Source organism: Hemiscyllium ocellatum, chromosome 24 (assembly GCF_020745735.1).
Source record: "Hemiscyllium ocellatum isolate sHemOce1 chromosome 24, sHemOce1.pat.X.cur, whole genome shotgun sequence".
In the NCBI taxonomy this organism is placed as follows: Eukaryota; Metazoa; Chordata; class Chondrichthyes; order Orectolobiformes; family Hemiscylliidae; genus Hemiscyllium; species Hemiscyllium ocellatum.
In genome coordinates this window covers 12,402,535-12,418,683 of record NC_083424.1, presented here as the reverse complement: position 1 = coordinate 12,418,683, position 16,149 = coordinate 12,402,535, and the positions used below count along the sequence as shown (strand labels likewise).

Genomic DNA, 16,149 nt, shown 5'->3' with positions numbered 1-16,149 from the left:
CGATAACGTCCATTACAATGTACAATAAAGGTGCATTGGGTTTTCAGCACAGCATAATATTTATTGGTGTTTAAATAACTTATGAAACCTGAACATTAAATATTGGGAGGAGAGTTATGTTGCATGGAAAATTATGGAAAAAGATTTAAGGATGGGGAGTTGGGGGAGGGTGAAGTGAGGTAAGGTGCTCAGAGGTTATCAAGCCTTTTCAGAAGGAGTAATAGGACAAAAGAGTATAGAAAAGGGTCAGGAATTTCATCTCAGGGAAGGCAGATGACAGAAGTGGCTGCAAAGGTATTGGGGCTAAGAACTAAATATCCAAGGATATGCATCCTATTGAAAGGATAAGCAGATGAGCAGGGGGACCAGAATTGCTTTGTTAGTAAGAAATGAAATAAAATTGATAGCAAGATGTATGTACAATTAGAAAGTATGGAATCTGTGTGGATAAAGTTAAGGCACAGTGAAGGAAAAAGACCATGATGGGAATTTTATAAGGCATCCGAGCAGGATTCAGGACGTGAGGAAGAAAATTAATCAGGAGATAGAAAAGACCTGTAAGAAAGGCATTACCATAATAATTATGGGAGTCCTCAATACGCAGGTGCACTGGTTAAATCAGATTGGTAGCAGATACAAAGGAAAGGATTGTCTACAAAATGGATTTTTGTTTTGGAGCAGATTTTGGAGACTTGGGAACAGGAAATTCTGGAATTAGTGACATGTAATGAGACAGACTTGATTAGGGAGCTTAAGGTGAAGGAATCCAGAGGGGACACTGACCATAATATGATAGAATTCCCCCTGTAGTTTGAGAGGCAGAAACTGGAATCAGACGTATCAGTATTACGACTGAATAAAAGTAACAACGTAGACATGAGGGAGGAGCTGGCCAGAGTTGATTAGCAGGGAAGGCAGTGGAGCAGAAATGTCAGACATTGAGAGATAATTCTGGAGGCACAGCAGAAATTAATCCCAAGAAGCACTAGAGGGGAGGATGAGACTGACAAGTGAGGTCAGGGACAGCTTAAAAGAGAAGAAAAAGCATACAATGTGATGAAGATGAGTGGGAAGCCAAAGGATTGGGAAGCCTTTAAAAACCAGAGGAGGATAAATAAAAATGCAATAAGTGGTTTAAAAGAAATGAAATAGGAGAGCAAGTTATCTAATAAACCACCAAAGAATTCAAAAATTTTAAAAAATATAACCAAGAGGCAAGTGTGGACACTGGATCGTTCATCAGACAAATCTGTTAGAATTCTTTGAGGAATAATTAACAAATTAGACAAAGAAGAGCTAATGGAAATGATCAATTTAGATTTCCAGAAGAACTTTGACATGGTTCTCTACGGGAGGCTGCTAAATAAGAGCCTATCGTGTTAGCGGCAAGGTACTGGCATGGATAGAGGATTGGCTGACTGTCAGAAAGCAGAGCAAGGATAAAGGTAGTGTTTTTAGAATGGCAGATAGTACCGACAAGGTAGACTAGTTAAACCTCATGGAAAACAGGGAGAACTAGCCATTTGGATACAGAACTGGCTCAAAAAGGTAGAAGTCGCAGGTACATAGGACAGTGAAGAAGGGGTTTGGTATGCTTTCTTTTATTGGTCAGAGTACTGAGTACAGGAGTTGGGAGGCCATGTTGCGGCTGTACAGGACATTGGTTAGACCACTGTTGGAATATTGCGTGCAATTCTGGTCTCCTGCCTATCAGAAAGATGTTGTGAAACTTGAAAGGGTTCGGAAAAGACTTACAAGGATGTTGTCAGGGTTGGAGGATTTGCGCTATAGGGAGAGGGTGAATAGGCTGGGGCTGTTTTCCCTGGAGCATCGGAGACTGAGGGGTGACGTTATAGAGGTTTACAAAATCATGAGGGGCATGGATAGGGTAAATCGACGAGGTCTTTCGGTGGGGGAGTCCAGAACTAGAGGGCATAAGTTGAGGGTGAGAGGAGAAGAGACCTAAGTGGCAACTGTTTCACACAGAGGGTGATGCATGTGTGGAATGAGCTGCCAGAGGAAGTGGTGGAGGCTGGTACAATTGCAACATTTAAAAGGCATCTGGATGGGTATATGAATCGGGTGCTGGCAGGTTTGACTAGATCAGGTTGGGATATCTGGTTGGCATGGACAAATTGGACCGAAGGGTCTGTTTCTGTGCTGTACATCTCTATGACTAGTGGAGTTCCTCAGGGGTCAGTGTTGGGACCACAACTATTCATGTTATACATTAACAATCTGGATGAAGAAACTGAGAGCTTTGATACTATATTTCCAGATGACACAAAAGGTAAGTGGAGGGGCAGGTACTGTTGAAGCAGGGAGACTGCAGAAGGACTTGGACAGGATAGGAGACTGAGTAAAGAAGTGGCAGCTGGAATATAATGTGGGCAAGAGTGATGCACTTTGATAGGAAGAATAGATTTTTAAAAAATGGTTAAAGGCTTCAGAAATCCAAGATACTAAGGGATTTGGGAGTTGTAATTTATGATTCTGTTAAGGTTACCTTGGAGGTATAGTTGGCAGTTAGGAAGGAAAATGCAGTGTACAATTCATTTCAAGAGGCCTAGAATATAAGAACAGGGACATACTAAAGAGACTGTACAAGGCTATGGTCAGACTGCATTTGGAAATTATGAGCAGTTTTGGGCCCAGTATCTAAAGAAGAATGCGCTAGTCTTGGAGGTGATCCAGAGCAAGTTTACAAGAATGATCCTGGGCAGGTTGAGGACTCTGTATTCAATGGAGTTGAGAAGGATGAGGAAGGAGTGGACTCAAACTTCCACAATACGGAGAGGCCTGGATAGATTGAACATGGAGAAAGTGTTTCCACTAGTAGGAGAAACTAGGACTCAAAGGCACAGCCTCAGAGTGAAGGGACAACACTTTAAAATGGAGATGAGGAATTTCTTCAGAAAGAGGATAGTTAATTTGTGGAATTCATTGCTGCAGAGGGCTATGGAGGCCAAGTCACTGAGTGTATTTAAGAGAGACATTAATGTGTTCTTGATTGGTAAGGATCAAGAGTTACAGGGAGAAGACAGGAAAATAGGGTTGAGAAACTTTTCAGCCATGATCCAATGGCAGAGCAGACCTGATGGACTAAATAACCCAATTCTGTTCCTATATCTTACTATTTTTAACAAACATACCTAACGTATTGCCGATTTTGTTGTGACTTAGATCCAAGTATTTCAATTTATGTGAAGTGCTTATGGCCTCAGCCAGGTGCTCAGCAGCCTGATCATCAAAATAGTTCCCAGAAAGGGTAGCTCGCAAGAGTGTTATATTTTCCATGAGCATGGAGGAAATTGCTTTAGCCCCATCAACTCCCAACTGGTTGTCTGATAAGTCAACATCTGTAAAAGTTAGAAAAAGACACAGGAGTGGTTAATAATGATTGGCTTCCAATTTATGTTAAAATTAAAAACACCAAGGTTTCAGTATTTTAAATTAAGTTTTTGATTCCTAATGAGTGGTTCACGTCTGATCCTGGCTTTATTCCACATTTTTAGCAGATGTCTACAGAAGTGCAGTTTTCAGCAAAAGTCACTGGATAGAAGTCAGGATCCAAAATCCAGGCTAACATCCCTATTTCTTACATTAGGGAGACCAAAGCCATCTGGGAACCCTTAATTACCGAAATGTGAAATCACAACTTGGGGACTGTAGTGATTGGGACAGGGTCAGTCAGGCAGACCTCATAGAATACAAGTTCCCTGATTGGACCAGATTAACAGCCTCAATCAGGGAGCCCTGGCTGATTGACATTCCTATTTATATCTGAGGTTCTGTTGACTCAAAGTTGGCTCTGAGATAGCTAGATCAGCATCAACGACACGACATGTGTAAATAAAGGGTGATGGAATATCAGCCTCGGTGAAGTTACTTCAGTGACATGAAGTTATTTTAATGACAGAAAAGTATATTCCTGAAGAAATTCAATCACAATAGTCATCTTTAAGTTGGGGTAAGCAATTCTAGCAGAAGAAACAGTCCAAACTTTGAAGGCAGGCTTAAAGATACAGCCTACAGCTTTATTAGATGCTAAACTGTTCAGGGTGCCCCTCATGCAACTATAGGGATAGCTTCAGCAGAATTGCTTTTCAGTAGAACATTCCGCACCAGGTTAAACCTGATCCTTCCAGGCCAGGGGCTGGAGTGGAAAACACAATCAGGAATGCCAACATCAAAAGCAAAATTCCACTAAGTGAGACAGACAGTTTACTTCAAGGGTTGAAGCTTGGCGTAGGAACTACAGGAATAGCCATACCTGGGTAAGAGACATGGTCGACACGAGGTCAGATCCAGTGATATATAAACTTCAGGTAGGTATGGTGGTCCTGAACAAGCACATGGACCATATAAAAATTGCAAACTTGCAAATTGTGTAGAAGAAAAACACGCCTGAATCCTCGAGTGCCTTTTTGTCAGTTCTTCCTCTCTATAAAGCATTGAAGATACCTTGGAATTGGAAATGGGCAGGATGGATGGCACCATCACCACATCTTTGCTGCCTGAAGGGATGAATTTTTTTCCAAGATGTTCTGGGTGCAAGAGACAAGCTACTGTGTCTGATATGTCATCTGTATCAGAGGCAGAGGCAGAGTTGGAGGAACCTGACCCAGTGCTAAAATGCCCCAGGAGGATCTACATAAGGAAAGAAACGACTTATGTCATCAGACTCAGACAGGGATGGATGTAATGATTATAATGGAGGTCAGGCAGATGGACATCATTGAATAAGAGTTCCCTGATTGGACCAGATTAACTGTCCGAATCAGAAACCCCTATCTGACAGATCTAAACAGGAGTTTCAGAGTTTCCATTCACTCAGAGCTGGCCCTGAGGAAGCTGGATCAATGTCAAGGACACTCCATGTGCAAATAAAGATGGACTTGGTGACGGGGTACTGGCTTCGAGTTATTTCAAGGATTGCTGGTTTTTAAAGCTTAATGCCAACAATATGGTGCATTCTGCACTATAAACTAAGCAGGTGGGGAACTCGAAACTAATAATTAGAAGTCAAGGCAGAAATCAGGTGAATCATAAACCCAGCAACAAATATTTTATATTTACAAAGAATTTACCAGGAGTATTTGTACTCCAAAATTACAATGTCACATAGAAAAAACATCAATGATCAGAAATAAGATTTTAAACTGGCACACAGTAAAATTAATCCACTAACAGTGCGAAACAATGGGCAATGGTTTCAGGTACCGATCAAGGTTTATAGGTGTAGAATATTGCGCTGCTGGCTGGCATGCTGCTTAGCAATCCTCAAAAGGTGGGTAACCTACTTGCCTTAACAAGCCACTAATTAGGCCTATTGTCAGATGACAACTGGATTTTCCAGGTGTGCAGAAGCAGAAAGGAACAGTGTAGCTGACTGAAGGTGCCCTTCTCACAGTCGACCGGGGCAGTCAGTGCACTGTGAACCTCCTCAATAGGGGCCTAGTTGCCAAGTTGAAGAAATGGCACCTACACATTGCAATTACCATCTCCCTTAAATTGAAACACAAGAGTCTGCTTCCCTATTGGTTCTTCAGCTTTCACGATCAGTGGCTGATCACACCTCTGGCTACTAACTGGACTGGAAAATTCGCATCCGAGTGACTTCCTCAGAAGTGTGGGGTCAGCAGCCAACACTCCCCCACCTCAACCGTTTGAGATTGATGGTAGGATTCTAAAGCTCACAGGCAAAATTTAGTTCAAGCACACAGCTAATCAGAAGCTGCTTTTTACCAAATATGGCATTCTTGTCCATTGAAGTTGATGAACTGAGTCAACCAATTGAGTTTTTAAAACATTGTCTGATGTGTTCCTGGTTCTCTAGCTCCCTCCAGAAAAATGCATTTCTTACAGGAGATAATGTCACAGTGGATTTATGTGGCAAAACGTACAACACATTGCTTTGCAGGATCAGGGTAATACATTAAAGATAGTACTGAGATATTTAAACCTGTAATGTAACAATTTTCCATCAGCATTTCTGCAATAGCTCTGGCACCCTCTGCCTCCAACCAGTTATCCTTCAGATTTAACTTGGTGATTGATGTGTTGGTTATCAGAGAAACAGAAATGGCCTTGGCACCCTGAAAGCAAAAAAAAAGTGAAGTGAATTAGTGAAATTTCTCTATTCCAGAGGTGAAGAGAGAATGTCAGCCCCTGACATCAAGGCTGCATGCAAGGAGCAAAACTGGAATCAATAGGTAGCAGGAGGCACATAGGAAGGTGGTTATGGTTGTTGGATGTCAATGACTTGAGCTCCACAACATCTTTACAGGAGTTCCTGGCACAACATCTTCAGCTGCTCCATCAATGACCTTCCCTCTGAGGTCATGAGTGGGAATGTTCGCCAAAGATTTAACAATGCTTGTACCATTGACCATTCCTAAGGCATGTTCAAATGCAACCAGATCTGAACATTACCCAGACTTGGGATGACAAATGGCAAGTAACATATGGGCAGGCTATGACCATTCCCAATAACAGACACCCACAGCCCCTTGATATTTAATAGTGTTACCATCACTGAAGTCCCCCACTATCAACATCCTGGGGAGGGTCATCATTGACGAGAAACTCAGTTGAACTTGCACATGCACAGTGGCTACAAGCGCAGGTCATAGGCCACAGGAATACGGTGGAGAGTAAGTCACCTCCTGAATTCCCCAAAGCCTGTCCACTATCTACAAGATACAACTTGGGAGTGTGATGGAATAATCCCCACTTCCCTGGATGGGTGAAGCTCCAACATCATTCAAGACAAAGCAGCCTGTCTGATTGGCACGACATATCCAATCCCTCCATCAATAATGCTCAGTACACACTACTGCTACTATCTAAAAGATGCACTGCAGAAATTCTCCAAAGATCCTCAAATCCTTCTAAACCAATGACTATATACAATTTAAGGGCAAAGATACATGGGAACACAACCAGATGCAAGTCCCATCATAGCGACTCACAAACATGACTTGAAAATATACCGCTGTGCCTTCACTGTCACTAGGTCAAATTCCTGGTATTCACTCCCTAAGAGCTTTGCGGGTCAACCCACAATAGGTGGATTATAGAGGCTCAAGAAGGCTCATCACCGTATTCTTCTCAAGGGCAACTACGAACAGGGAATAAATGCTGGCCAGCCAGCAAGGCCCACATTGCCTATAAATGAATAAAAAATTGTCTTACTGGAGACATTTTACAAAATACACAAAACAGTAATATAAAATCGATAGTGAGACTACCAAAATGTGAAACACTTGCTGCAATGAAGAAAGGTGATGTTAGTTTTGTCCAAAAAAAATCACTGAAATATGTGTTTTTTTGTCTTTTGAATGACATGACAAACCATCTCAGATGAATGCGAAATATTCCATGGCGTTACTACAAGGGACAGAGAAGGTTTCCTCAGTGTCCTGGTCAATATTGATCTCTCAAACAACACCATCACAACAGAATATTTGGTCATTATCACAATATTGTTTGCAGGAGATTGTTGTATATTACAGTTAAAATACAGACAAAATAAAAAGAAAATAATTGACTTTAACTGTAACTATAACAATGCTTAAAATAGTTAATTAACTATTATGAATTAACTGTTCCAATATAATAACATTCCATAAACACAACCTTGGCAAAGGCAAATTCAATAGATTGTCTCACATGCAATTCCAACAGTAGGAGAACCTCAGACTTTAATTGTAACAAAGAGAAAGGAATATGAGCTTTCACGTCCAGCTGGATGTATGTTCGCTCGCTGATGTTGCACGTTCAGATGTTTTGCCACCATGCTAGGTCACATCACCAGTGATCCTCCGGTAAAGTACTGGTGTTAGTGACCTGCTTTCTATTTATGTGTTTAGGTTTCCTTGGTTTTGTGATATCCTTTTCTGTGGTGATGTCAGTTCCTGTTTTTTTTTTCCCCCTCAGAGGGTGGTAAATAGGGTCAAAGTTGGTGTGTTTGTTAATAGAGTTCCGGTTGGAATGCTATGCTTATTGGACTTCTTGTGTATGCCTCTGTTTAGCTTGTCCTAGGATGGATGTGTTGTCCCAGTTGAAGTGGTGTCCTTTCTCACCTGTATGTTAGGATACTAGGTCATGTCTTTTTGTGGCTAGTTGATGTTCATCTCACTAGTATCCTAACATACAGATGAGGAAGGACACCACTTTGACTCAGACAACACATTCCTCCTAGGACAAACCAAACAGAGACACACATCAGAATTCCTAGAAGCATGGCATTCCAACTGGAACAATCACATCAACTTGGACCCCATTTACCATCCTCTGAGAAAAAGAACAGGAAATGACATCACCAACCGAAGGAAACCTAAACACATAAATAGAAAGCGAGTCACTAACACGAGTGCTTTACCAGAGACTCACTGATGATGTTACCTAGCGTGGTGATGGAACGTCCGAAAATGAACTTTCCAGCTCAGTCAGCAAACTTACATCCAGAACCTCAACCTAAGCTACAAATCTTCTCAAAACTCACTTTCACATCCAGCTTCAAGACCTCAGCAACTGCAGCAAGCTTAAACCAATAATCCTGGTTTTGTAGAATTTGACCCTACACCATTCATGCTGCTTCTATTGTCCCAATTTTAAAAGTCCCAAGGTCTCATAAGCTGTTTACTTTATTGGCTTTGGAGCAGACTGGTCATCACCTCTATATCAACCTTCCTTCCCAAAATATACCTCTTAAAACCTTAGTATCACCACAAAAAATGCTTCGGAAATCTTGTGGTCACGAATGTACTATGTAAATTCAAGTCAGATTTTTTTCGACTGGTAATATGATATTATTTCAGTTTGAGAAGCCAAAGAAGCCAAATGCAATTTTCATCATATTTCCTTTGTACGCAATAGTTCACCAGTAAATCAAATGGAGCGTCAGCAAATTAAAGAAAAATACAGGTTGCAAAACAATCAAGCGCAGTCAACCATAAACCTCCTCAATCTTACCCACAACTTTTATTATAGTGCAATCTAAGCATTATGTTGTAAAATAAATGATAATCAGATAGGGCGGGGAGTGGAGGAGATGTCAACTTCTGTCCTGGGGGTGGTAGTGGCAATATTACTGCTTGTGGAGGGGTGGGGGAGAAAGTGTGGTATTGCCACTGCCAAACACCATTTATCACAATTACTTCAAAAAGACAAATATTAAGCATTTTGATGAGAGAAATAATACAAGTGTTTCATGGTGATGACTCTTTCTGATTGAAAATACTGGAAACATTCAACTTAGTCATTTATCACAAAATAACATGCATCACCAAAAAAAAAAGCAAGGCTTCGCTACTACTAGTGCATCAAAATGTAACTAATGCCAAGAAACCACAACAAATAAAATCATAATATCATAAAACATCAATGAAAATTTACTAAAAATGGTCCTAATGGTAGGATCTCAGTATAACTAACAATGCTGGAAAATATACCAAATAGTATCAAAAGTCAACATTTCCAAGATTGAGAAAGAAAAGCTCCAGACCCTCTGATTCTAACTTTTCTGAATAAATTTATCATTGGAAATTCTTATCAGTTTTCATAAGATTCTGCCACAGCAACAATTATGATTTTATATCTCTTAGATTTTTACAATTCCGATATTATACAATTTGTTGTAGCTGTAGCAATAGTTCACACTCAGTGTACTCCCTTTGAAGATAAATATTTTCACCTGACATGTACAAGATTATGAAGGTTTGGTTTCCAAGGAAAAACAAGCTAAATTTGGACACAAAACCCTGATAAGAAATGATGAAATACAGTGCAATAAAAATAATTTTCAAGATATTAAGTTATTTTAAAGTGATAGTCTTCTTTACAGACTGGACACGCATCTCTTTTCCCATTGTATATAGTTAGTTCTCATATTTAGGGATGAGCCAGCTATTTTTAAAAAAGGTGGTCATCCACTTTTACTTGTTTTGCAGAAATTGTATATTATGAATTTTGGGTACAAACAAGATTGACTTGACTACTCTGCTTTCTCCCTGTAGTTGAATACCAAGCATTTCATTGCAAGGAGTCCATGCTTTCAGGGAGAAAAAATCTCAGGATCAAAACAAGGAGTTATAAAATGAAGTATAAACAAAAGTACTTGAAATAAAAGTATAAGCTTAGGAGGTGGTTCTGTTTTGACAAATAAAAGAAATTGTTGACTGTTGAACTGACATCTTTATAATAAGTTTGTCTTTACGTGACTTTTTTGATCACTATCTCAACGTGTATTTGGATAAGATTGATAATGTTAAGTAGGTGAAGCCCCGGTTAATGATACCTTAAAAGGCCTGCTGATGGAACAGAAGTTTTATTTCCCAAAGATTTACAAGTGGATATTTTTTGATCAGGAGTTCCACACTTGTTCTGGTTATTATTTGGCTTATTGGATAAATTTAAAATGGGTATGGAAGGGGCTTGAATAAAACTAAAATATCGCAGATGCTGGAAATTTGAAATAAACACAGAGCATACTGAAGGAACTCAGTACAAGAGAAAGAGAAACAGAGTTGACATTTTGAATTCAGTAAGATTATTCTTTAGAAGTAGTGCAGAGTGTTATCTGCACCCTTTTCTAGTACCATGAAAACTGCTAAATGCCAGGTGCCCGAGGATTCGAACCTGACCATATTTTAAGCAGCTCTGGATTTGTTTCAACTCTGAAAACATCTGGGCTGAAGAGTCAGGACGAGATAAAAGGGCAGCAGACTGTCAATAACAAGAGTGTATCAGTTCTTTTAAAAATTAAAATGTAAACCATTTAAAAAATTACCTGAGGGCCAAGCCCATAATGCATCATAACGAGTTCTGTTTGATTCATGTTCCGCAGGAAGGAAGAGATTGGTACCACACCATATGTTTCACATGCTTGTTTATACTTGGTTTTCCCTGTACGATCATAGGCTTTCAAAACCCCTTCTGAAATAGAACATTGCAAATTTAATGAAGGTCTTCTGGTGTACTGTAGTGGTAGTTTCTCTACCTCTGGACCAGATGGCACCAGTTCAAGTTGTATCTGCTCCAGAAATGTGTCATAACATGTATGAAGAGATTTACACATAACACTTCAAAATTTAGCGAGCTTTATATTACAATAATGAAATGCAATATGCTATACCCTTATTTCAATTAAAGCTGTAGTTTTAATACAACCTGTCACAACACACACTGTTCTGATATTTTTGTGAAAATTCTTCACGCTCAAATAGAGCAAAGTTGCCTTGCTGCTGCATGATTTTAGAACATGACTGCCTCTGTAGTCTCACCCAAGTAATCATTCTTTACGAACCTAATTAGCTATTTGGTTGATGGGGTCACCAGATCTGAAGTGAAACAAACTGTCACTCAACACTGACAAATGCACATCTTCCTGCAATGGTTCTATAGGACAGTAATGAAGAATTGAACCCCCGTTCCCCCTTTCTGGGTACTCTTCTGTTAATTCAAACCAGGGATTGAACTAAAGCATTATTAATGTGTTTGGCTCAGTCACAATTGCTTTACTAATTGATGCACTGAAAACAGCGAGATTGTTATTTTAAGATAGGTTTTCCTCTTTCCTTTATTACTGTTGCTGCTGACACCAACTTGTTTATTTTTCGAGTTATGGGATTTGGAAACTGGACCATTATTTCTTGCCAGTTCCTAGTTTTTCTTGACACGGTAGTCGTTAACTGTTTTTTTTAAACTATTGCAGTCCATGTGCTGTAGGTTGACCCACAATATTGTTAGAAAGAGAATTCCAAAATTTTGAGCAACAGTGAAGGCACAACGATATATTTCCAAGTCAGGATGGTAATGATTCTACAATAGTTGTGTACATGCAATTTCTGAATACAACATAGCAATAACGAACAAAGAACATAATATCAAAGTTAGGGCCTTCGATGTTGCGTCGCCCTGTGAAACCATTCTGAAGCTCATCTAACCTATACAATTCCATTCTTGGCCATATGCCTCACCAATGACAATTTAAATGTCTGTAAAGTTGGCAAGTCTACAACTGTTGCAGGCAGTGCATTCCATACCTCTACTACCGAGTAAAGAAGCTACCTCTGACATCCCTCAATTTGAAGCTACGCCCCCTCATGCTATCCATCACCATCCTTGGAAAAAGGCTCTCACTGTCTACCTGATCTAACCCTCTGATTATCTTCGATGTCTCAATTAAGTCACCTCTCAACCTTCTTCTCTCTAGCGAAAACAGCCTAAAGTTCCTCAACTTTTCCTCATAAGGCCTTCCCTCCATAGCAGGCAATATCCTAGTAAATATCCTCTGAACGCTTTCCAAAGCTTCCACATCCTTCCTATAATGCAGTGACCAGAACCGCATGCAATACTCTAGTTTTGCACAGCTGCAGCATGACCACATGATTCCAAAACTAGATCCCTCTCCTAATAAAAGCTAACACACTATATGCCTTAACAGCCCTATCAACCTGGGTGGCAACTTTGAGGGATCGATGTACACGGACAAACATCTCTCTGCTCATCTACACCACCAAGAACCTTACCATCTGCCCAGGTCTCCACATTCCTGTTACTCCTTCCAAATTGAATCACTTCACACTTTTCCACATTAAACTCCATTTGCCACCTCGCAGCCCAGCTCTGCAGCTTATCTATGTCCTTCTGTAACAACATCCTTCAGCACTACCCACAACTGTACCACAATTATGTCATTCACAAATTTACTAACCCATCCCTTCTATGCCCTCATCCAGGTCATTTATAACAATGACCAACAGCAATGGACCCAAAAGAGATCCTAGTGGGACACCACTAGTAACTGAACTCCAGGATGAACATTTCCCATCAACCACCACCCTCTGTCTTCTTTCAGCTAGCCGATATCCGATGCAAACCGCTAAATTGCCCTCAATCCCACACCTCTGTATTTTGTGCAGTAACCTACCATGGGGAACCTTATCAAATGCCTTACTGAAATTCATATACATCACATCAACTGCTTTACCCACATCTCTCTGTTTGGTCACCTTCTTATAGTACTCAAAGTTTGTGAGGCATGGCCTACCCTTCACAAAACAGTTTTGACTATCCCTGATCAACTTATTCCTATTGAGATGATTATAAATCCTCTCTCTCTCTCAACCTTTTCCAACACTTTATCCACAACCAAAGTAAAGCTCGCTGGTCTATGATTACTAGGGTTGTCTCTACTCCCCTTCTGGAACAAGGGAACAACATTTGCTATGCTCCAGTCTTCTGGTACTATTCCTGTAGACAATGATGACATAAAAGGTCAAAGCCAAAAGCTTGGCAATCTCCTCCCTGGCTTCCCAGAGAATCCTAGGATAAATCCCATCTGGCTCAGGGGATTTATCTATTTTCACACTTTCCAGAATTTCTAACAACTACTCCTTGTGAGCCTCAATCCCATCTTGTCTCGTAGCCTATTTCTCAGTATTCTCCTCGACAACATTGGAAAAAGACAACGTGAATACGGATGAAAAATATTCATTTAGCCCTTTCCCTAGCTCCTCTGACTCCACACACAACTTCCCATTACTGTCTTTGATTGGCCCTAATCTTCCTCTCCTCATTCTTTTATCTCTTATATACTTTTAGAAAGCTTTAGGGTTTTCCTTGATCCTATCTGCCAACAACTTCTCATGTCCCCTCCTCGCTCGTCTTAGCTCTCTCTTTAGGTCTTTCCTGGCTACCTTGTAATTCTCAATCACCCTAACTGAGCCTTCACATCTCATCCTAACATAAGCTTTCTTCTTCCTCTTGACAAGAGATTTAACTTCCATAGTAAACCACAGCTCCTGTGCTTGACAACTTCCTCCCTGTCTGACAGGCACATACTTATCAAGGGCACACAGTAGCTGTTCCTTGAATAAACTCCACACTTCTATTGTGACCATGCCCTGCAGTTTCCTTCCCCATCCTAAATATAAATCTTGTCTAATCACATCGTAATTGCCTTTCCCCCTGCTGCAGCTCTTGCCCTCCAGTGTATACCTATCCCTTTCCATCACTGAAGTAAATCTAACTGACTTATGGTTATTATCACCAAAGTGCTCACCTACATCCAAATAGAACACCTGGCTGGGTTCATTAATGTCGCCTTGCCCCTTGTTGGCCTGTCTACGTACTGTGTCAGAAAACCTTGCACACAATGGACAAAAACTGACCAATCTAAATTATTTGAACTATAGTATTCAGTTAATATTTGGAAAGTTGAAGCCCCCCATAACAACTACTCTGTCATTCTCATTGCTATTGAGAATCAGCTTTGCTATCCTTTCCTCCACATCTCTGGAACTAATCGAAAGCCTAGAGAAAACTCCCAATAAGGTGACCTCTCCTTTCCTATTTCTAATCTCAGCCCATACTATCTCAGTTGATGAGTCCTCAAATGTCCTTTTTGCAACCATAATACAGTCCTTGACTAAATGCCACATCACCACCTCTTTTATCATCTTCTCTGTTCTTACTGAAACATCTAAATCCTGGAACTTGCAACAACCATTCTTGTCCCTGCTCTACACATGTCTCTGAAATGGCCTCAACATCAAAACCCCAGGTACAGACCCAAGCTCCAAGTTCACCCACTTTATTTCAGATGCTCCTGGCGTTAAAATAGACACACTTTAAACCAACATTTTGCTTGCCAGTGGCCTCTTGCAACCCTGAAACTTTATTTTGGATCTGCCTACTCGCAAGCTCCTCTATACTTGAACTACAATTTAGGTTCCTACTCCCCTGCTGAATTAGTTTAAACCCACTTGAAGAGCATTAGCAAATTCCCCCTCAGGATATTGGTACCCCTCTGGTTCACGTGAAGACCAAACATCCTGTTCGCAAAGGTCCCACCTACTCCAGAAAGAACTCCGATTATCCAGGAATCCAAAACCGTAGCCATGTGTTCAACTCCTCTCTCTCCGTATACCTCGCCTCGCTAGCACGTAGCACAGGTAACAAACCAGAGATAACAACTGTTTGTCCTAGCTCTTAGCTTCTACCCTAGCTCCCCAAACTTCTGCCTATGTTGTTGGTGCCTATTTGGACCACGACTTGGGGCTGCACCCTCTCCCCCATAAGGATCCTGAAAATACGATCAGAGACATCACTAACCCTGGCATCTGGGAGCCAACACACCAACCGTGAGTTTCTCTTGTTCCCACAGAACCTCCCATCTGTCCCCCTAACTATGAAGTCCCCAATACTAATGATCTGCTCTTCTTTCCCCTTTCCTTTGGAGGAACAGGGACAGACTCTGTGCCAGAGACCTGTGCCCCATTGCTTACACCTGGTAAGTTCCACCTCCTGAATGATCTGAAGTGATTGACATCGTGAGATAGTATTCAAAGTTAAATAACCAGGCAACAACTGGAATAATTATTGCCCCAGTTGATTGTTCTATTTAGGCAGGAGTGAAAACCTGGATCAATTGTACCCCTCCTTAATTCAAATATGGAGGCCAATTGTGCTCCTGTTTGGAAAACAACTGCTTATTGAATTATTATGGCTTTGTGGGAGAATTACTAGACTCCAGAGACCCAAATATCATTCTAGAGACCCAGGTTTGTATCCTATCATGGCAGATGTTATAATTTGAATTTAAAAGGGGCTCTTGTGATGCAGAGGTAGGGTCCTACCTGTGGAGCGACAGAACCTTGGCCTGCGTTCAAATTCCATCTGCCCCAGAGCTGTGTAATAACATCTCTGAAGAGGTTGATTAGAAAAAAATAGTTTTTTTTAAAAAAAAAGACACTGAATCATTACAATCATTAACCTGGTATCTTATTCATGTTTATGGTGCACTGTCACATCAAACAGTAGAATTATCCACTAAAACATGGAGATTATTTCTTGGGTAGTTTTTTTAAGTTTTCATGCTTTACTGAAGAAGTTTCATTATCTTTGATTGCACTTCCCATTGTTTGGGATGTCTTTTGGGCTTCTCATTAATCCAGTGGCATTTTTCTTACCATCCAGATCTTCATCTAATCCTCCATTATCTAGCATTTCATCATCAGAAATATCCTCAAATAATTCAGATACTTTGTGGATAGATGCCTCATGTGTGCAGATTTCTTCTTTGTGTTCCTTTGCCTGAAAGCTGCTTTGCACTCGAGTAACTGTCTGGAAAGTGTAAAA

The 16,149-nt window shown here is 40.5% G+C and overlaps 1 protein-coding gene across 1 annotated transcript in view; it reads right to left on the bottom strand.

The window, feature by feature from the left end:
* Positions 1–16,149, bottom strand: part of LOC132827287 (leucine-rich repeat-containing protein 74B-like) — a 66,222-nt gene that overhangs the window by 32,193 nt on the left and 17,880 nt on the right. The window contains exons 3-6 of the mRNA XM_060843920.1: positions 15,981–16,134; positions 10,796–10,941; positions 5,966–6,098; positions 3,153–3,359 (exon numbers count right to left, since the gene is read on the bottom strand). Coding sequence (XP_060699903.1) covers positions 3,153–3,359; positions 5,966–6,098; positions 10,796–10,941; positions 15,981–16,134 — 640 coding nt within the window. The remainder of the gene's footprint in view (positions 1–3,152; positions 3,360–5,965; positions 6,099–10,795; positions 10,942–15,980; positions 16,135–16,149) is intronic.